This window comes from Oncorhynchus mykiss, chromosome 9 (genome assembly GCF_057628025.1).
Source record: "Oncorhynchus mykiss isolate SJ-2025 chromosome 9, ASM5762802v1, whole genome shotgun sequence".
NCBI lineage: Eukaryota > Metazoa > Chordata > Actinopteri > Salmoniformes > Salmonidae > Oncorhynchus > Oncorhynchus mykiss.
Window position 1 is genome coordinate 35,685,539 of NC_143030.1, and position 20,914 is coordinate 35,706,452.

Sequence of the window (20,914 nt, forward strand, 5' to 3'; positions counted from 1 at the left end):
TCTTAGCAGGTAAGCGAAACATTTGAAGGATAATAAACTGTGGTCACATGTCAGTTCAGATTGTCTTCAAGATGTGTATATAGAATAGTTATATTAAATATGAAATAACATTTCAGTGCATGAAATTCATTATTTGTGATTAAAAAGTATAGTATTTGCTTAGAAGTGTATCTACTAACTAGATTTTCGGTACTTCCTGGACACGTCGTCGTAGCAGCCAGACATCTCAGTTTACCTGAAGAGTAAATTCGTATTGAATTAGCAATGGAGACATTATACGGTGTACCTTTCGCAGTGTTGGAATGTCCTAATATAAAACTCAAAAAGCCATCATGGCTGCACATGCCGTCGGCTATGACAGTCTATGCGATCGTTATTGTATCGTACTTTCTCATCACTGGAGGTAAGTTGTCGAATACTGCAGCGTCGTTAGCTGTCAAGCCAGTTTAACTAGGTAGCTGTAACCGATGGTTTTGTAAAGCCTCGATACAGGATTTGTCTGTTAATGTTTAAAGTTACATCCGGCTTCTAAACAGCTAACGTTAGGTACATGTATTGCCTACTAAAATATGTTTCAACGTCTTCACCCATCATACGTATTTTATGCAGTCAGACCTATTCAATCGGCTAATCAGTGTTGGGCCGAGTACGGAGGAGTTGGCTATTGTGTAGCTAGCTAACTAATTAGCTAGCTAGTACTGGCTAGGTGTGTAACTGTTCACCAAACCCACGGTTCAGTACATATTGTGGTTTTGGGGTCACGCTCGTTTACGGTATAGCGGAAAAATGAATTACATCAGTTACTGTAATACATTTGTTTATTTGGCAAAATAAGCTAAATTAAAAACAGTTTGACATAATTCACAATGATCTTGGCATTGTTTGTTATAGGGTGTGTTCGTCAATTCAATCTGGAGTGCCAGAGTGCGCTCTGGGTGTAAATTCAGACCGTTGTCAGATCTTCCGTTCCTAAATTCAGAGTGCACACTGAACCCTCTGGCCTAGGAGTAGGGTTGATTCGAGTGTTCTGACCTCAACGGCAGTCAAGCACCCAAGCTAAGATTTGCAAACTATTTACAGACGCAAATGAGAATCTCACTCTGACCATTTTACTCGCCCTAGCAGAACTAAGGTGAATTAGGGTGTTCGTGTTATCCAGAGCGTTGGTGACTGTAACTATGCTGCTGGCAACAATTCAATTACATTTTTTTTGGACGACTTTTACTGACATTCACCATTTTGAACGGGTGTTGAGCGTAAGTAAATGTAACAGTATAACTTTAGACCGTCCCCTCGCCCATACCCGGGCGCCTCTGCACACATCAACAGTCACCCACGAAGCATCGTTACCCATCGCTCCACAAAAGCCACGGCCCTTGCAGAGCAAGGGGAACAACTACTTCAAGGTCTCAGAGCAAGTGACGTCACTGATTGAAACGCTATTTAGCGCGCACCGCTAATTAAGCTAGCCGTTTCACATCCGTTACATAAACTATTAGGTATTCTGTGCTCTGCTACACTCAGACGATCGGAGTAGATAGCCAGAGTGAATTTACGAACGCACCCATAGAGTACCACCGCATGAGTCATACTACCCATAAAACCTAGCGGTCAAACAGGGAAATGGTTCCAATTGTTTTTTCACCATAATTTTTTTCCCGTAGGGGATTTTAGAAACACTTTAGGTCTTTGTTTTGTCGGCTTACCCTGCCATGATGTGTTACTGACTTTTTTCTAAGCTTTCATTTTAGTTATTCGTTTGATCTGCTGGTGCTTGCCATAATAAGTCCTATGTTCAGTATGTTCTGGAACGTTTCATTGAACAGAAACGGTGCTGAACTGAAAGTCCAGTTGAAAAAAGGGGAGGGGTTGGAAAGCTGTCAGCTTGGCACTGCCTTTTAAATCTTCGCTTCAAGCCACACCTCGCCACACTCACCAAAAAGGAGCAAACATACCAGTCTGTTCAAGAACGTTTTGGGGAAATGTGTCGTTCAGAACAAACTGTTCCGCAACATAGCAAACATTTTGGTCGCCAGCTGTACGGTGTAGAGGTCGACCGACTATGATTTTTCAACGCCGATACCGATTATTGGAGGACCAAAAAAAGCCGATACCGATTAATCAGGCACTTTTTTTTCATTTTTTTTTTTCAGTTTTATTTATTTGTAATAATGACAATTACAACAATACTGAATGAACACTTATTTTAACTTAATATAACATATCGATAAAATCAATTTAGCCTCAAATAAATAATGAAACACATTCAATTTGGTTTAAAGAATGCAAAAACAAAGTGTTGGAGAAGAAAGTAAAAGTGCAATATGTGCCATGTAAGAAAGCTAATGTTTAAGTTCCTTGCTCAGAACATGAGAACATATGAAAGCTGGTGGTTCCTTTTAACATGAGTCTTCAATATTCCCAGGTAAGAAGTTTTAGGTTGTAGTTATTATAGTTATTATAGAAATTATAGGACTATTTCTCTCTATACGATTTGTATTTCATAAACATTTGACTATTTGGATGTTCTTAAAGGCGCATTAGTATTGCCAGTGTAACAGTATAGCTTCCACTCAGAGCGAGTGACGTTTGAAACTCTATTAGCGCGCACCCCGCTAACTAGCTAGACATTTCACATCGGTTACACAAGCCTAATCTCGGGAGTTGATAGTCTTGAAGTCATAAACAGCTCAATGCTTGAAGCATTGCGAAGAGTTCCTGGCAAAACGCACTAAGTGCTGTTTGACTGAATGCTTACGAGCCTGCTGGTGCCTACCATCGCTCAGTCGGACTGCTCTATCAAATCATAGACTTAATTATAACATAATAACACACAGAAATACGAGCCTTAGGTCATTAATATGGTCGAATCCGGAAACTATCATCTCAAACAAAACGTTTATTCTTTCAGTGAAATACGGAACTGTTCCGTATTTTATCTAACGGGTGGCATCCATAAGTTTAAATATTGCTGTTACAACATTGGAGGTTGTACAATGTGTCATAATTACATACATTCTGGCAAATTAGGCGGCCCAAACTGTTGCATATACACTGACTGCAGGACACGCTAGATAAACTAGTAATATCATCAACCATGTGTAGGTAACTAGTTATTTTGATTGTTTTTACAAGACTAATGCTAGCTAGCAACTTACCTTGGCTTACTGCATTCGTTTAACAGGCAGTCTCCTTGTGGAGTGCAAAGAGAGGCAGGTGGTTAGAGCGTTGGACTAGTTAACTGTAAGTTTGAATCCCCCGAGCTGACAAGGTACTAATCTGTCGTTCTGCCCCTGAACGAGGCAGTTAACCTACCGTTCCTAAGCCGTCATTGAAAATAACAATGTGTTCTTAACTGACTTGCGTAGTTAAATAAAGGTGTAAAAAAAATAATTGGCCAAATCGGTCTCCAAAAATTCCGATTGCTATGAAAACTTGAAATCGGCCATTCCGATTAATCGGTCGACCTCTAGTACGGTGTTTCCTCCGACTCATTGGTGCTGCTGGCTTCTGGGTTAAGGGAGCAGTGTCAAGAAGCAGTGTGGCTTGTTTTGGGGGACGCATCGCTCTTGACCTTTCCAGATTCCGTTAGGGAGTTGCAGCGACGGGGAAAACGTTCATGAACGCACCTCAGGATTAATACACATTCATCCAGTGCCAGATCTGACTGACCCTTGTGCCAATCTGTGTCACAAACATACATTTTGGAAGCTGATTCGCTGCTTCTCCCTCAACAGCGCCCCATAGTTATTTATTTTTTATTTTTGGGGGGAGGGGTAGATTGTGAGTTCTATCAATGTAATTGTTTAAAATACTTGCACATGTCTCGGACATTCCATGCGAATTAATATGAATAGGTCTGTTTAATTTTGTTCTGGCTTGTCGTTCCAAATAGAAAGAATATTTTTATTAAAGAAAAGGTGTTCAGTGTAGGCAGGGCCATAATTAAATGGGTTAACTGGGATATGACTAAATAATTAATCAATCAGGGGGATTTTTTTTCTTTACAAATAGACAGGTATTTACCTTTCCATCTTCCTACCATGAAAAGGTAAATACCTGTATTTGTGATTCTTTAGTAAACTTCCGACTTCAACTGTATATGACATACACCTTAGCCAAATACATTTAAACTCAGTTTTTCACAATTCCTGACATTTGATCCGAGTCAAAATACCCTGTCTTAGGTCAGTTAGGATCACCACTTTATTTCAAAAATGTGAAATGTCAGAATAATAGTGGTGATTTATTTCTTTCATCACATTCCCAGTGGGTCAGAAGTTTACATACATTCAATTAGTATTTGGTAGCATTGCCTTTAAATTGTTTGACTTGGGTCAAATGTTTTGGGTAGCCTTCCACAATCTTACCAAAATAAGTTGGGTGAATTTTGGCAAATTCCTCCTGACAGAGCTGGTTTGAGTCAGGTTTGTAGGCCTCCTTGCTTGTACACGCCTTTTCAGTTCTGCCCACACATTTTCTTTAGGATTGAGGTCAGAGCTTTTAGATGGCCACTCCAATACCTTGACTTTGTTGTCCTTAAACTTCATAGAGCTGCAATCCCGTTAAAGGGATCAATATGACAACAGCCACTGAAAGTGCAGGGCGCCAAATTCAAAACAACAAATCTCATAATTAAAATTCCTCAAGCATTACAAGTATCTTATACCATTTTAAAGGTAATCTTGTTGTTAATCCCACCAAGTGTCCGATTTCAAATGGGCTTTACAGCGAAAGCACCACAAACGATAATGTTAGGTCAGAGCCAAGCCACAGAAAAACACAGCCATTTTCCAGCCAAAGAGAGGAGTCACAAAAAGCACCAATAGAGAGAAAATGAATCACTAACCTTTGACCTTCATCAGATTACACTCATAGGACTTCATATTACACAATACATGCATGTTTTGTTCGGTAAAGTTCATATTTGTATAAAAAAATCCCAGTATACATTGGTCGCATTATGTTCAGTAGTTCCAAAAACATCCGGTGAATTTTCAGTGCCACAACAATTTACAGAAATACTCATCATAAATGTTGATGAAAATACAAGTGTTATACATGGAATTAAAGATATACTTCTCCTAAATGCAACCACTGTCAGATTTTAAAAAAGCTTTACGGAAAAAGCAAACCATGCTATAATCTGAGAACAGCGCTCAGAGAACAAATACATATATCCGCCATGTTGGAGTCAACCGAATGCACTCCCAGGAATCCCAGGTCCACAATAAATGTTTGATTTTTTTCGATAATGTCCATTTATGTCCAAATAGCTACTTTTGTTAGCGCGTTTGGTAAACAAATCAAAACTCATGAAGCGCTTTCATAGTTGCAGACGAAATGTCAGTTCCGTTACAGACCGTAGAAACTTGTCAAACGATGTATGGAATCAATCTTTAGGATGTTTTTTAACATAAATCTTCAATAATATTCCAACCGGAGAATACCTTTGTCTTCAGAAAAGGAACGGGAGATACCTCATGTGAAATGCGCGTGACTGCTGCCAGACCTCTGACTCAATCCACTCTCATTCGTCTCCACTTCACAGTAGAAGCCTCAAACAAGTTTCTAAAGACGGTTGACATCTAGTGGAAGCCTTAGGAAGTGGGATATTGGTAATCTTGCACTAACTTCAATAGGGGCTGAGTTCAAAATTGACCAACCTCGGATTTCCCACTTCCTGGTTTCATATCGCGGGGGCTATTTGACGCTTATGCAGTACGCCACAGGATGCCGGTTAGATTTGGGTATGTCATTTTAGGTGAAAATTGGGGCGGGGTCCAATCCTTGAGGTTGTTGTGAAAAGTGTTATGAAATGTAATGTGTCATTCTAATTGCATATTGCTGCCTTAATGTTGCTGGACCCCAGGAAGAGTAGCTGCTAATGGGGAGCCTTAATACATTTTTAAAAAATACCATTGTCATGGGTCTGCACAATCACGCAAATGGTACTGAACTCATGACAGGACCATGTTTTGACATTGTATTGGCTATTGAGGGTTTTTTGCTATGTGACTTTGTGAAAATCATCTTTTGGTATTTTATATCTATTCCGTTTTCGGCATGATGAAAAAGTTCAGTGCAGTCGGGAGTCCTTGGGATGTCGCTTCCCTAAACCCTAACCTTAAGCCTTATCTTAGGAACGTCCCAAGGATCCCGGATAGCACAGATCACGAGAAATCGCAAGAATTTGCACATTCAGAAATAAAGATCAGGTCACGAATTAGAAGCCACTCGCTTAAAAAGCATTCTGTTGACATCTGACTCCAGTGCCATGTTTCTTAACTTTATGTATGACATTTCAGATTTAGATATGATCATTTTTCAGTAGGTAGTGAACTACACTATACATACGAAAGTATGTGGACACCTTCAAATTAGTTGATTCTGCTATTTCAGCCACAGGTATACAGCCACAGGTATACAATCTCCATAGTCAAACATTGGCAGTAGAATGGCCTTACTGAAGAGCTTAGTGACTTTCAGCATGGCACCATCATAGGATGCCACCTTTCCAACAAGTCCATCAAATGTCTGCCCTGCTAGAGCTGGCCCTGCCAACTGTAAGTGCTGTTATTGTGAAGTGGAAACATCTAGGAGCAACAAAAGCTCAGCTTGTGTGGCCTCTCACTGAACAGGACTGCCAAGTGCTGTAGGGGGGACCAACTCCATGTTAATGCCTGTGATTTTTGAATGAGGTGTTTCACTACTTTTGCTCATGTAGTGTATGTTTTCAAAGTAACTTAGTTAAACCTTTAAGTGACATTGACGTTATTGTTAGCAGCTTGGTAAACACTATTTTCAGAGTAGCTTTCACAATACTGTGGCTAATAAAGATTTGGATTTATTTATTAGCCGATTGAGTAGGCTAACATGTAGCAAACTACAAAGCCAGCTCAGCTGGTATGGGCTAGCTTTGCACCCTCCTTTACCCTTACACATGGCATTTACCATCCCAATTCATATTATTATGCCAGTGCGTAACTGTTGATTTTCCTTCTTGCTACTAGCTGGTTAGCTAACTGATTTCCTCGTGTCTCTCCCATCTGCAGGCATCATCTACGATGTCATCGTGGAACCACCTAGTGTGGGTTCAATGACCGATGAACATGGGCACCAGCGGCCTGTCGCCTTTTTGGCATACAGGTAAGTACGCAACACCTTTCCTTGCCCATTCATACACAGTAGACTAATCCTAGTGTTAATGCGCCTTGCTTGCGTTATGAGTTTTGGAAACATTTCGAAATTTCATATCAGTGCAATTTCTTTTTTTTTATACGAAATATACTCTTACTGTACCCAGTTTTGGCACAGTTGCAAGTGGCTGTGTTTTGAAAAACACATGCTTCCAGCCAACGTACAATACTTCCTACCCAGTTGCACTCTAATGGAAATTGCTCTGTGCAACTGTGCTGAAACGATGTACAGAAAGTGTTTTGGTTATATTTGAAAAATGATTTCTTGCTTATATGAAAGTTCAGTTCCACATGTTTCCAAAACCGCATTGCAAGCAAGGATTATTCAAGTTTCTAAATGTTAAAACAGCGTTGGGACTGTAGTACACATTTGGCCAGCTGTGGTCCATACGTTCGACTGAACCCTTCAACTGTAATCCCCTTTGGGATCTTGAGAGCTAACACTTTCCAAGTGTATGCTGTTTCTGCATTGTCAATGCCTGGGGCTATTATTTACTCCATTCATTATCTGCATTGTATTGCACAAATTTGAGAGGGGTAGTCACATAACCATCTTATTTTTTTCTCTTTCCTATGAAGAGTGAATGGCCAGTACATCATGGAAGGGTTGGCCTCCAGTTTCCTCTTCACCATGGGAGGCTTGGGCTTCATAATCCTGGATCGCTCGAATGCCCCAAACATCCCTAAACTCAACCGCTTCCTTCTGTTGTTCATCGGTTTTGTCAGTGTCCTGCTCAGCTTCTTCATGGCCAGAGTGTTCATGAGAATGAAACTGCCGTAAGTCTACTCTCTTGTGAAAAAGTCCAATCGTGCCCCCAACCTAAAACACATGAAACTGTGGGGTGGGGAGAAGTTTGCTACTTTTAGGATGGACAGCGCAACAAAACCCTTCCCCCACCCTACTGCTCCCATTTAAAACCATCAAGTTGCTGTGTTTTTACACATTTGTTTGTCTGGTTTAAAGGGGACCTAATCATCAACACAAGTAACACTCTTGATAGTACCAGATACATAATATTTTATTGGTCACATACACATGGTTAGCAGATATTATTGTGAGCGTAGCGAAATGCTTGTGCTTCTAGATCCGACAGTACAGTAATATCTAACAATTCCACAACAAATGCCTAATACACACATCTTAAGTAAAGAAATCGAATAAGAATATGGATGAGTAATGTCAGAGCGGCATAGGCTAAGATGCAATAGATAGTATAAATATATGAGATGAGTAATGCAAGATATGTAAACATTAAAGTGACTAGTGATCCATTTATTAAAGTGGCTAATGATTTCAAGTCTGTATGTAGGCAGCAGCCTCTCTGTGCTAGTGATGGCTATTTAACAGTCTGATGGCCTTGAGATGGAAGCTGTTTTTTCAGTCTCTCGGTCCCAGCTTTGATTCACCTGTACTGACCTTGCCTTCTGGATGGTAGCGGGGTGAACAGGCAGTGGCTCGGGTGGATGTTGTCCTTGATGATCTTTTTGGCCATTGTGTGCTGTAGGGGTCCTGGAGGGCAGGTAGTTTGCCCCCGGTGATGCGTTGTGCAGCTAGCACCACCCTCTGAGGAGCCCTGTGGTTGTGGGCTGTGCAGTTACTGTACCAGGCGGTGATACAGCCCGACAGGATGCTCTCAATGGTGCATCTGTAAAAGCTTGACGGTTTTAGGTGACACGGCAAATTTATTCAGCCTCCTGAGGTTAGTGAACCGAGACTGATCTCGGAGTGACCCCCGACCGAGAAATAAAGTCATAATAAAATAATTCCATTCCCCCCAAGCTGTGTCTATTGACAGTTGTCAGTGACATGAACATTCTATTGAAATGGTTACTTGCATAGTGGATTATTTTGTTGAGACATGCAGCTAGCTTGCTAAACAATGAACCAAAATCCCAACTCATAACGTTACTACCCTGCATGAATCTGCAGGTAGCTAACCAACCAGGTTCAATGTTAGCTAGCTAATATTAGGCTATAACTATCAATGCAAATAGCTCTGAGGTACGAATAATATTACGACACAGATCATACGCATAACGTTAGCTAGCTAACAGTACAATTTAACTTCAAATTTAAAGTGACTTTCTGAGAAAATTAGAAATGTGTAATATCTGAAAATGTAGCTGGCTAGACTATCTTACCCATATACATGGATGGAAGCTTCTCCCTCTGTCACGGATGCCATGAGTTGGGGTTAGTGGTTATAGCATTGGGCCAGTAACTGAATTGAATCCCTGAGCTGACAAGGTAAAAAATGTCGTTCTGCCCCTGACCAAGGTAGTTAACCCACTGTTCCTAGGCCGTCATTGTAAATAAGAATTTGTTCTGAATTGACTTGCCTAGTTAAAAAAAAAATGGGTTAGGGTTAGTTTGAAGATGTGTAAAACACATGTCTCCGGATTACAACAGCCTTTTGTTCTCTTTTTGACTCAAATTCGCTATCAAATCTCCTTAGCTAATTTCAAAACTTTTTCAAAAGCTGCGTTAGAAAGAATTACCGACACATACTGACCAGCTCATGTTATAGACATAAGTGTGCCACATGGCAGACCAATTTGTCTCTCGACATGTCCCGCCCACTCATTATCTCAGCCAATCATGGATAGGGGGAAGGTTGCTCTCTTTCTGTGGCTAAACCAACTAGGCTCGTAATTTAACAATTGTATTAGTATTTAGATGGCATACAAGTTTGTTAAAGGCACATGAAAATGTTTACATGTTCCAGAAGGCATTTCTGTCAAATGTTTTTTGATCAAATAAAATAAAATTGCATTCAAAATGCTCTCCTGTGAAGTAGTGATGCGTGGCATACGCCTAGTTTCCTGATGAGTCACATAAGGTCCTACAGTTGTCAGAGCAAAAACCAGGAATTGTCCTTAGTGCCGAGACAGGATTGTGTGGAGGCACAGATCTGGGGAAGGGTAGCAAAATATCTCTGCAGTATTTAAGGTCCCCAAGAACACAGTGGCCTCCATTCTTAAATGGAAGAAGTTTGGAACCACCTCTTCCTAGAGCTGGTCGCCTGGCCAAACGGAGCAATCGGGAGAAGGGCCTTAGTCAGGGAGGTCACCAAGAACCCCATGGTCACTCCGACAGAACTCCAGAGTTCCTTTATGCAGATGGGAGAACCTTCCAGAAGTACAACCATTTCTGCAGCATCAGGCATTAATGGTAGAATGGCCTGACTGAAGCCACTCCTCCGTAAAAGGCACAAGACGGCCCGCTCGGAGTTTTCCAAAAGTCACGTAAAGACTCTGACCATGGGAAACTAGATTCTCTGGTCTGATTAAACCAAGATTGAACTATTTGGTCTGAATGACAAGCATCATGTCTGGAGGAAACCTGCCACCATCTCTATGGTGAAGAATGGTGGTGGAAGCTTCATGCTGTGGGGATGTTTGTCAGCAGCAGGGATTGGGAGATTAGTCTGGATCGAGAGAGAAATCAACGGAGCAAAGAGATCCTTGATGAAATCGTGCTCCAGAGCGCTGAGGACCTCAGACTGGCGCGACGGTTCACTTTCCAACAGAACAACGACCCTAAGCACACAGCCAAGACCACGCAGAAGTGGCTTCGGGACATGTCTCAATGTCCTTGAGTGGCCCAGCTAGAGCCCGGACTTGAACCCCATCAAACATCTCTGGAGAGACCTGAAAATAGCTGTTTAGTGACACTCTCCATCCAACCTGACAGAGCTTGAGAGGATCTGCTGAGATTAATGGGATAATCTCCCCAAAAACAGGTGTGCCAAGCTTGTAGCATCATGCACTGTATGCTCAAGTGTGCTGCCCCCTCATTTCTGGCTCAGTAACCCATATCTTAAATCTAACGTTGTCAGGAAATATACCTAAAGTTTGGAAAACCGCTAACATGCTGCTACTCCATGAGGGCGGGGATAGTCATCTTGATAATTATTGTCCCATCTCTAGGCCTCTGTGTCTAGCTAAAATTCTTGAATCTATGGTAAATAAGAAACTTTGCTGGGTTCTGACACCTGCTCATTGTTTCATGATTCTCTTAGTGACAGAACTCAGGCCATCGTGATTGATGGGGTTAAGTCCGAATTTCTTGAAGTACATAAGTGTTCTGCGGGAGTCTGTTTTGGGACCTGTTTTTGTCACTATTTATATAAATGCTATTGGTCAATCTGTTAAAGAATTGACATTTCATTTTATATGCATATGATCCTAATATGTACGCAATTGCTCTGACTGCTGACCTGGATTTTACCAAGCTACAGTCTGATTGTGCATCTGTACAGGAAGCCATTACTGATTTTTAAAACGTGTGCTTTAATACGGGCAAAACTAAATACATGCTGTTTTCAAGTTCTCGTAAGATTGCCTTGGCTGGATTACATCTTCACTCATCGGATGGTTCTGTAATCGAACAATACATACAAATACCCTGCATACATATATTAGCACCTGCTAGACAAGAGAATGTTGTCCTTATGCAGCAAATGCATCAGATGCATATCAACCCGCAAGGTACAGCAAACATAAGCACCAACGCTTGATAACTAGTGCATCAATATAAGATTATATTTGGTGTTTGACCGATGGAAACGATATATGTATATAGCAGAGATTTGTCATCTGTCTCCAGTTTCTTTTTCTGGTCACTCCCAATGGCAACAGTGGGATGCATGGTGCTGAGGATGCAAACACTTTCTTTTGCATCTGTACACCATAAGTGTTGCTTTACCACTTTCTGTCACTGTGGAGTACAGCTCTGCTGGTATGGTTTGCGCAGAGGGGCAGCTCCCGGCTTTCTTTGTTCACTATTCCAAGCAGGCTAGTCTTCTTTGCAATCAACTTGTCTGCCATGGCCACATTTCTGCCTTTGCCAATGTAAGGCTCCACGAGGCTCAACAACAGTCTCAAACAGTCGCTCACCCACTGGCCTGGTTTCGATTTTGAAAGCCATTGAGCAAGTTCTTGGTTTTGACATCGGCGGCCAACTAAAAATCAATTCCAAATCTGTCTGGTTTGTTGACCATGTATTGGGTAAAATGTCACCGAGCTTTTGTTGGGAACATCAGTTATGATGTCTCCTGGCTTGTAACAAGCAGTGCAATTCTTCACAACACTTTCTAGGTGTCTGAGACGGCGGCAAACTTGTCTGTCTGCACGCCTATTGGTCTCATCTCCTTGTTATCAACGCAGGTGTCGCATGATCTCTCTGAAGCGGTTGCGTGACATGGTCTCTCTGGAAAAAGTCCACCCCATACCTATCAGACTGACTCCACATCCATGCTCTTTCCGCCTTATGCTATGTGGACATACAAGAGTGCAATAAATGCATTCAGTTCATTCATACACATGTTCCTTGTTTTGTTTCCTTTTCGGTGCATATGAGTGATGTTGCAGCACAGAGACTGCACTATCTGCATGTCACAAACAAAGAAAATTAAGTACTCTGGCAATTTGTCTCTGCATGAGGTGTAGGACCTGCTCTCTTTGTGAATATTCTGGTGAGGCCGGCTTCCTGTTGGTCTCTTTTCTACCCAAACCGTGCCATCCCTCCCAGACTCCTGTCTCACATGGCACTTGGGATCACCGTCTGTTGGCTCTGTTCTGTTTCTGCGGCGAGGCTCAGGCATCGGAGGCCGAGGCTCGAAGTGAACATCAGAATCAGATGACTCTTCATCAGCAACTTTGATTTCAAGCACAATATCCGATTCTCCATCCGACTCCAACTCATTTAAATTCTGCAGCATTTGCAACGCTGTCCCTTAGTTTGGTTTGGCTTGCCATTGTGAATGTTGTACTCAGTGTCTGGGGAGATTATATACAATTTCCAGCATTTCATAATAAAATAATTAGACCACCCACAATTCTTCAGTACACTATTGTTCTAAATTCAATCATCTTCACCCGTATCATTCAGATCAATCAAATTATTTCACTCTGATCATTCAGTTAATTTAAGTCACGTGCACCATTATCAGTTTCTATCGCCCATTCATCCATTGACGACAGAATAACATTTTAATTTGATTGTTACTCGTTTTTAATTAGTAGCCAGAGCGGTCATAGCATGTGTTCGTTTCCCTTACAATACATTTAATTAGTAAAACAGTCCAGGAACGGCTTCTTTTTACACATTTTAAATGTGAGTATGGTATCAACCCGCAAGGCACGCAGTCAAATTTATTAACATGAGCGCTAACACTGATAAATGGGCATAACATAAACTCATTACACTATTGTCTTTATATATATATATATAAATTAAATCAACCTCTTCACCCAGTTAGGCCTAATTTTTTATTTAATTGGGAAGTGAGGTGCAGTATCGTCCATTTGCCATTCAGTGGGCTGGCATCAATTGCTTCACTGGATAGAGTCAAGGATATGTTTTGCATTATTCTGAAGGCCTACTGCAACATGTACCATGTTTTAATTTCCTTACAATAAATTTGATTAGTAATACAGTTATAGTAAATAAAACAGTCCCATAGCTTATTTTTACAAAGTAAAATAGAAAAGAATGGTCAACCCCCAAAGCGTGTGGTCAAATTATTTGCTGCTGACAAATAGGCATAACACTAACTCATTACACTTACACTTACATCAAATCAACCTCTTCACCATCATTCAGTTAGGCTTAAATTAAATTGTGAATTAAGGTGCACAATTTATCATCCATGCAGTGAGAAGAGAGACGCATTACCGCATTACATTGTCTTGGCGGGTTAAGTTAGGAATAGGGTTGAAAAAAAGGTTAAAATGCTCCCTCTGACAAATGAGCAGAGGGAAATAAATGTAGCAAAGGTCATGGAAGGAGCAGGACATTTTTTTAAATTTATTTTTTTACAGATTTTTTGTATTTATTAAACGTCAGTGACTGTTTGATGCAGGTATTATCATAGCGCCCTTCATTTTTCACAGGAGACAGTTTTACTACTTATCATTATGTTCATGTAGACATTAAAAGGGGCGGCAGGGTAGCCTAGTGGTTGCAAAGGTTGCAAGTTCAAATCCCCGAGCCTACAAGGTACAAATCTGTCGTTCTGCCCCTGAACAGGCAGTTAACCCACTGTCCCTAGGCCGTCATTGAAAATAAGAATTTGTTTTTAACTGACTTGCCTAGTTAAATAAGGGTAAAAAATTAAAATGTTATTTAACCTATTTTGCTCCTTTGCACCCCAGTATCTCTACTTGCACACGTCTATCACTTCAGTGTTTAATTGCTATATTGTAATTAGTTTGCCACTTTGGCCTATTTATTGCCTTACCTCTTATGCTACCTCATTTGCACACACTGTATAGACTTTTTTTAAATTTTGTATTATTGACTGTGTTTGTTCCATGTGTAACTCTGTTGTTTGTCGTACTGCTTTGCTTTGTCTTGGCCAGGTCGCAGTTGTAAATGAGAACTTGTTCTCAACTAGCCTACCTGGTTAAATAAAGGTGAAATAAATAACAGTTTTACAGCCTCGGATCTTCTAAGGTATGACACTACAAGCTTGGCTCACCTGTAGTTGGAGTTTCTCCCATTTCTCTGCAGATCCTTTCAAGCTCTCAGGTTGAGAGCGTTGCTGCACAGCTTTTTTCAGGTCTCTCCAGAGATGTTCGAACGGGTTCAAGTCCGGGCTCTGCGTTGTCTTGGCTGTGTCCTTAGGGTTGTTGTCCTGTGGAAGGTTAACCTTCACCCAAGTCTGAGGTCCTGAGGCTATCTCTGTACTTTGCTCCGTTCATCTTTCCCTCGATCCTGACTAGTCTCCCAGTGCTTTCCACTGAAAAACATCCCCACAGCTTGTTGCTGCTACATGCTTCACTGTAGGGATGGTGCCAGGTTTCCTCCAGATGTGACACTTGGCATTCAGGCCAAAGAGTTCAATCTTGGTTTCATCAGATCAGAGAATCTTGTTTATCATGGTGTGAGAGTCCTTTAGGCCAGGCAGCCAACTCTAGGAAGATTCTTGGTGGTTCCGAACTTCCATTTTAAGGATGATGGAGGCCACTGTGTTCTTGGGGACCTTCAATGCTGCAGACATTTTGTGGTACCCTTCCCCAGATCTGTGCCTCGACACAATCCTGTCTCTGAGCTCTACGGACAATTCCTTCGACCTCATGGCTTGGTTTTTGCTCTGACGTGCACTGTCAACACTGGGACTTTATATATACACGTGTGCCTTTCAAAATCATGTCCAATCAATTGAATTTACCACAGGTGGACTCAAAGTTGTAGAAACATCAAGGATGATCAATTGAAACTGGATGCACCTGAACAAAATTTCTATTCTCATAGCAAAATAATTTATTTTTGTACATTTCTAACCATGTCTAAATCTGTTCGCTTTGTCATTATGGGGTATTGTGTGTAGATTGAGTAAAAACATTTATTTAATCCATTTTAGAATAAGGCTGTAATGTAATAAAATGTAGAAAAGGGGAAGGGGTCTGAATACTTTAACATTTCAACCAATCAATTGGTCATTGGTCGAGAGAACAGATTTTCGGTTGACCAATTTCTTTTTGTCGGGGACGGCCCTAGTCTGTTTTTGTTTTATTTATTTATACTTGTTTTTGTATTGTGCAGGGCAAATTTTTTAAATATGAATTCCCTGTTTGAATAAAAGTAAATACAATATAAAGGTTTTTTTTTTTTTAAATGTATATATTGTATCAGAAATCGTAGTAGACGGTGGAAAATGTACCCAATTGTCATACTTGAGTAAAAGTAAAGATGCCTTAATAGAAAATTACATAAGTAAAAGTGAGTCACCCAGTAAAATACTATTTGAGTACAAGTCTAAACGTATTTGGTTTTAAATTCACTTAAATATCAAAAGTGAATGTAATTGATAAAATATTCTTATGTATCAAAGTAAAAGTGTAAATCATTGCTAATTCCTTATTAGCAAACCAGATGGCACAATTTTGATGTTTTTAAAATTTATTTGCGGCTTGCCAGAGGCACTTTCCAACACTCACATTTACAAACGAAGCATTTTTGTTTAGTGAGTCCGTCAGATCAGAGACGCTAGGGATGACCAGGATGTTCTCTTAATAAGTGTGTGAATTGGACCCTATTCCTGTCCTGCTAAGCATTCAAAATGTAATGAACTCTTTGCTGTCAGGGAAAATGTATGGAGTAAAAAGTACACTATTTCCTTGAGGGATGCATTCAAGAAAAAGCACAAGTATTTTTACTTAAGTACTTTACACCACTAGTAGTAGACCCCCCCCCCCCCCCCCCCCCCCCCCCAAAAACAAATGCAGCCTTGCTCATACCCAACTATTTTAAATACTGCAGGCTACTAAAATCATTCCAAAAGGCAACAATTATGCACTTTAGCCAGGCTCTGGGACCATGCGGATCAATCTCAACTATCCTATCGAGTTGCTTGTATTGTGACAATTAGGTCGGCTTTAGAGCGCATCTTTTTAGAGCGTTGGTTGAGGTGGAAGATGGCTAGGTAACTTTTTTGTTTGTCTTCACTTGAAATTAAACTCAAGTTTTTAATCCCGGTGGTAAACTCGTTCGTAGAAGCGAGATTCTGTATGACGTATTTGTAGAATGTTAGGTCCCCTATCGACTGACATGACTCTTCCAGTCATAAGTTGCCGACCCCTGGTTTAACCCCTCCAAAACCCCAAATATAAGCTTGTTTTACACTATTGTTTGTTCAATTTTAAACACGGTATAGCTTCAAAACATATTTAAAACTATCATGCTGATATCATGGATGGTTAGTCCTTGCATTCATAGCTCTGTCTGAATGGAAGTGTGGTTACATTTTTACAACCCCATCCCTAAGCTGTTTACCCGAAAAGGTGGCGAGGTGACCTCTATGTTGTGGTTTGAACTGCAGATTGCCACCATAATCGCATCATTCTTCAACTGGTCATTCAGTACAGAACCGTTTCCATTCAATTACATGTTGAACACTGTTCTGTTGTCCTGAACACACCCTCGTCTTTGTGAAAGTTTTGTAAAGTCTTGCAGGACAACCCTCTTTTGAAATTTGTCATCACATTTTTTTGGTCGCATACACATATTTAGCAGATGTTATTGCGGGCATACCTAAATGCTTGTTCTTAGCTCCAACAGTACAGTAATATCTTACTGTCATTAAATAAGAATTTGTTCTTAAGACTTGCCTAGTTTAAATAAAGGTTAAATAAAAAAAGGTGTTAAAATATACAGTATATAAATGTGTGATGGGATGTATGGACAGAATGTGGATAGAATATTTAGAATATCTGTAGGATAGAAGTGTAAATATACAGTGGGGCAAAAAAGTATTTAGTCAGCCACCAATTGTGCAAGTTCTCCCACTTAAAAAGATGAGAGGCCTGTAATTTTCATCATAGGTACACTTCAACTATGACAGACAAAATGAGAGAAAAATCCAGAAAATCACATTGTAGGATTTTTTTATGAATTTATTTGCAAATTGACTAGAATACAGAATTTACATATGAAATTAGAAAACAATATTAAAAATGACCAGTGTTAAAGTGGCCACTGATTATATGTCTGTACATAGGGCAGCAGTCTCTAAGGTGCAGGGTTGAGTAGCCGGGTGGTAGCCTGCTAGTGACAGTGACTAAGTTCAGGGCGGGGTACTGGGTGGAGGCTGGCTAGTGATGGCTATTTAACAGTCTGATGGCCTTGAGATTGAAAAACAGCTTCTGTCTCTCGATCCTAGCTTTGATGCACCTCTACTGACCTTGCCTTCTGGATGATAGCGGGGTGAACAGGCCGTGGCTCGGGTGGTTGTCTTTTGGTCTTCCTGTGACAGCTGGTGCTGTAGGTGTCCTGGAGGGCAGGCAGTGTGCCCCCGGTGATGCGTTGGGCAGACTGCACCACCCTCTGTAGAGCCCATGCGGTTGCTAGTGGTGCAGTTGCCGTACCAGGCGGTGGTTCAGCCCGGCAGGATGCTCTCAATGGTGCATCTGTAAGAGTTTGCGTCTTAGGGGCCAAGCCAAATTTATTCAGCCTCCTGAGGTTGAAGACACGCTGTTGCACCGCCTTCACCACTTTGTCTGTGTGGCTGGACCATTTTTCAGATTGTCAGTAATGTGTACGGCGAGGAACACAAAGCTTTTCACCTTCTCCACTGCGGTCCTGTAGATGTGGTGAAACTTCCACGTCCGGTTGTGAACAACCCATACGCTAATTCAAACAAAAAACACTATTTTTCATTGGACATCAATGCACGTGTGATAGTGCATCCTCTGCTGCTCTACGATTTTTTTTGTACCTTGATGCTTCTCTCCACTGTCTTAAACAAAACAAAGACAGCAAATGCTTCTGGGTGCAGCCAGTGGTGCTGTTTCCCCTAATGCAGCTTTAAAGGGATAGTGCAAGATTTTTTTAAAGCACATTTTCTACTTAGTCAGACTCATGGATACAATTTCTTTGTCTCTGCGTGCAGCTTGAACTAGTGTTTAGCGCAATGATTGGAAGTGTTCAGGATCAGCTAGCATGCTAATTGATCCCAAAGACGTCCAGTCGTTGCGCTAAAGCAATACCATTTAATATAATTTGGGCTGAAAAATAAAACTATCAAATACATAAGTATGCAGAATATAGGCCTATATCATAAACTTGTTGATTTAGGTTGCATTTTGAGTGAAACATCCCCTCGTCAAGGCACTCAGTGGTGTTGTCCTCAAAATTAGAGCTGTCATTTACATGTGAGTTGCATTAGCAGAATGTGATGCTCATATTTAAGGTTTATGATATCAGTCAGCTATTTACCTGAACTGCAGACAAATGTGTCAAGTGTTGTGTTCAGGGTCTATCTTTTCTATTTTCACTGTACCTATGTTGGAAGCCTACTCTAATCTGTCTCTACCTTTCCTTTATATTTCTCCTCAGTGGGTACCTCATGGGTTGAAGATGGACAAAACACATTACGAAGACAGAATGGTGAAGGACTGCCAAAGATTTAAGCTTCAATTGATTTAAGCTAGCCTAAAATGTTATGATAATACAGATTTAAATTGCAAATAAAGAATTGACAGTAACATCTGTCCCTGGCAATAAGCCTTTGACCATGTTTGAGTGATGTGACATTTAATACAATGTGCATCTCAATAGTCGAGGCTTCCTATCCTCGTCTCCTTTCCTTCCACTAAATGGTGCGATGGAATTCCCTTACAGGCTGTATTGCTAACCTGTCTTCAGTTCAGTAATGCAGATGGCGAGAATGTGGAGACAAAGCCACTATAGACCATTGAGATGCACCCATTGGAAGGAGGGACACTTTCCTGATTATAAATCTGAATGAGCAGTAAATTTGGGAGTTGTTGGAGTTATTGATAAGTAATGTTTTCTAGACCATTCTATCTTCCTAAATGCCTTCCAACATGTCACTGTTGTGTCTATTAGGAACTTAAATAAATGTTATTTCCAGAAAGCTTGTCATTCTCTAATCACATTTTTTTAAATAATATACTAGTAATATCCTTACTAAAATGGATTCTTCTGTACTTTTGTAATCTTTTTAACCAGTAGTTCTGAAGGTAGTGCTCACAAGCCAAAAGTGGACCACTACGTCATTGCTCTGCTGTGTGCGCATCTTGCTAGCGGTCAGTCATATGGCGAGGGGCTGAAGCTACTTGGTGAACTCAAATTTCTACTGGGCTGGCCCACGTAGGGGAAAATGGTGCAGCACAGCTTCCAGAAAAACTTTTAAACTAGGTATTTTGTGGCAATTTTTTAAATGTATCCATTATTTTACCAGGTAAGAAAAACTGAGAACACATTCTCAGGGAAATAGTTACAGAGGAGGGGGATTAATGAGCCAATTGTAAACTGGGGAGTATTAGGTGACCATGATGGTTTGAGGGCCAGATTGGGTATTTAAGCCAGGACACCAGGGTTTGTTTTTTTTTAGACCAGAGGAAAGAGTGCCTCCTACTGGCCCTCCAACACCATCTGGTCTCCCATCCAGAAACTGACCAGGACCAACCCTGCTTAGCATCAGAAGCAAGCCAGCAGTAGTATGCAGGGTGGTATGCTGCTGGCATACCAGCAATTGAGGTAAGATCTTAATTCTCGGGTTAAAGTTCTCCGTCACTGCGACAGATTTCCATCATATGGATGACTCATTTCACTCCAGGTTACATTTACATGTCTAAAGCCAGACAAAATATTTATAAATTATAATGGAGCTATACATTTTCAAATTACTGCCCTTTTTAATGGCCGGCAAATTGATCATGGACAGACAAATCGGATATTAAAACATCAGTCATTCGAGGCCTCCTGTGTGGCACAGCGGTCTAAGGCACAGATCCCAGGCTGGCCATGACAGGGAGTCCCATAGGGTGCGGTGCGCACAATTGGCCCGTGTGAGAGTAGGCTACCTGCCCCGCCCCCTCCAAAGTATAGGTTACTGTAGCCTACTGACAACATTTCATGCGTGATTTAGAAATTAGGGAGTGTCACGCCTTCTCCCGCTCCATTACTAAACATCCGTCTTGACAACCAATCATTACGCACACCTGTACCCCATCGTTATGCACACCCTGATTACTTCCCCTTTATCTAGTACTCTGTAGCCTCACTCATCAGGCAGTATTGGTTCTGTTTTCTTGTCCAGACACTTCTTTTGTATCGCTTCATGTTTGTTATTGTTAAACTCACCATCTACTGCCTGACTCCCTGCAGCTCCGTTAGAGATTTTTAATTAGATAAGAATGGATTCACTTTTTCAATGCTAGTTAAAAGGAGACTATAGTTAGGT

The 20,914-nt window shown here is 40.9% G+C and overlaps 2 protein-coding genes across 2 annotated transcripts in view; one reads left to right on the forward strand and one right to left on the reverse strand.

The window, feature by feature from the left end:
• Positions 1-2: 2 nt before the first annotated feature.
• On the forward strand, positions 3-19,582 carry ostc (oligosaccharyltransferase complex subunit). The gene is made up of 4 exons (XM_021615424.2): positions 3-403; positions 7,056-7,149; positions 7,779-7,976; positions 19,042-19,582. Exons 1-4 carry the CDS (start codon positions 265-267, stop codon positions 19,058-19,060), a joined length of 450 nt encoding a protein of 149 aa, XP_021471099.1. The 5' UTR covers positions 3-264; the 3' UTR covers positions 19,061-19,582.
• etnppl (ethanolamine-phosphate phospho-lyase) overlaps positions 8,203-20,914 on the reverse strand; it is a 61,264-nt gene continuing 48,552 nt past the window's right edge. The window contains exon 13 of the mRNA XM_090184096.1: positions 8,203-8,845. Within this exon, the coding sequence (XP_090040222.1) occupies positions 8,834-8,845 (12 nt within the window). The 3' untranslated portion in view covers positions 8,203-8,833. The remainder of the gene's footprint in view (positions 8,846-20,914) is intronic.

Bases quoted from the DNA above. Each gene is read 5' to 3' on its own strand.
- ostc (XM_021615424.2), top strand. From the start codon at position 265: ATGGAGACATTATACGGTGTACCTTTCGCAGTGTTGGAATGTCCTAAT. The intron at 404-7,055 runs GTAAGTTGTCGA...TCCCATCTGCAG, and splicing joins GTACTTTCTCATCACTGGAG to GCATCATCTACGATGTCATC. The intron at 7,150-7,778 runs GTAAGTACGCAA...TTTCCTATGAAG, and splicing joins GTCGCCTTTTTGGCATACAG to AGTGAATGGCCAGTACATCA.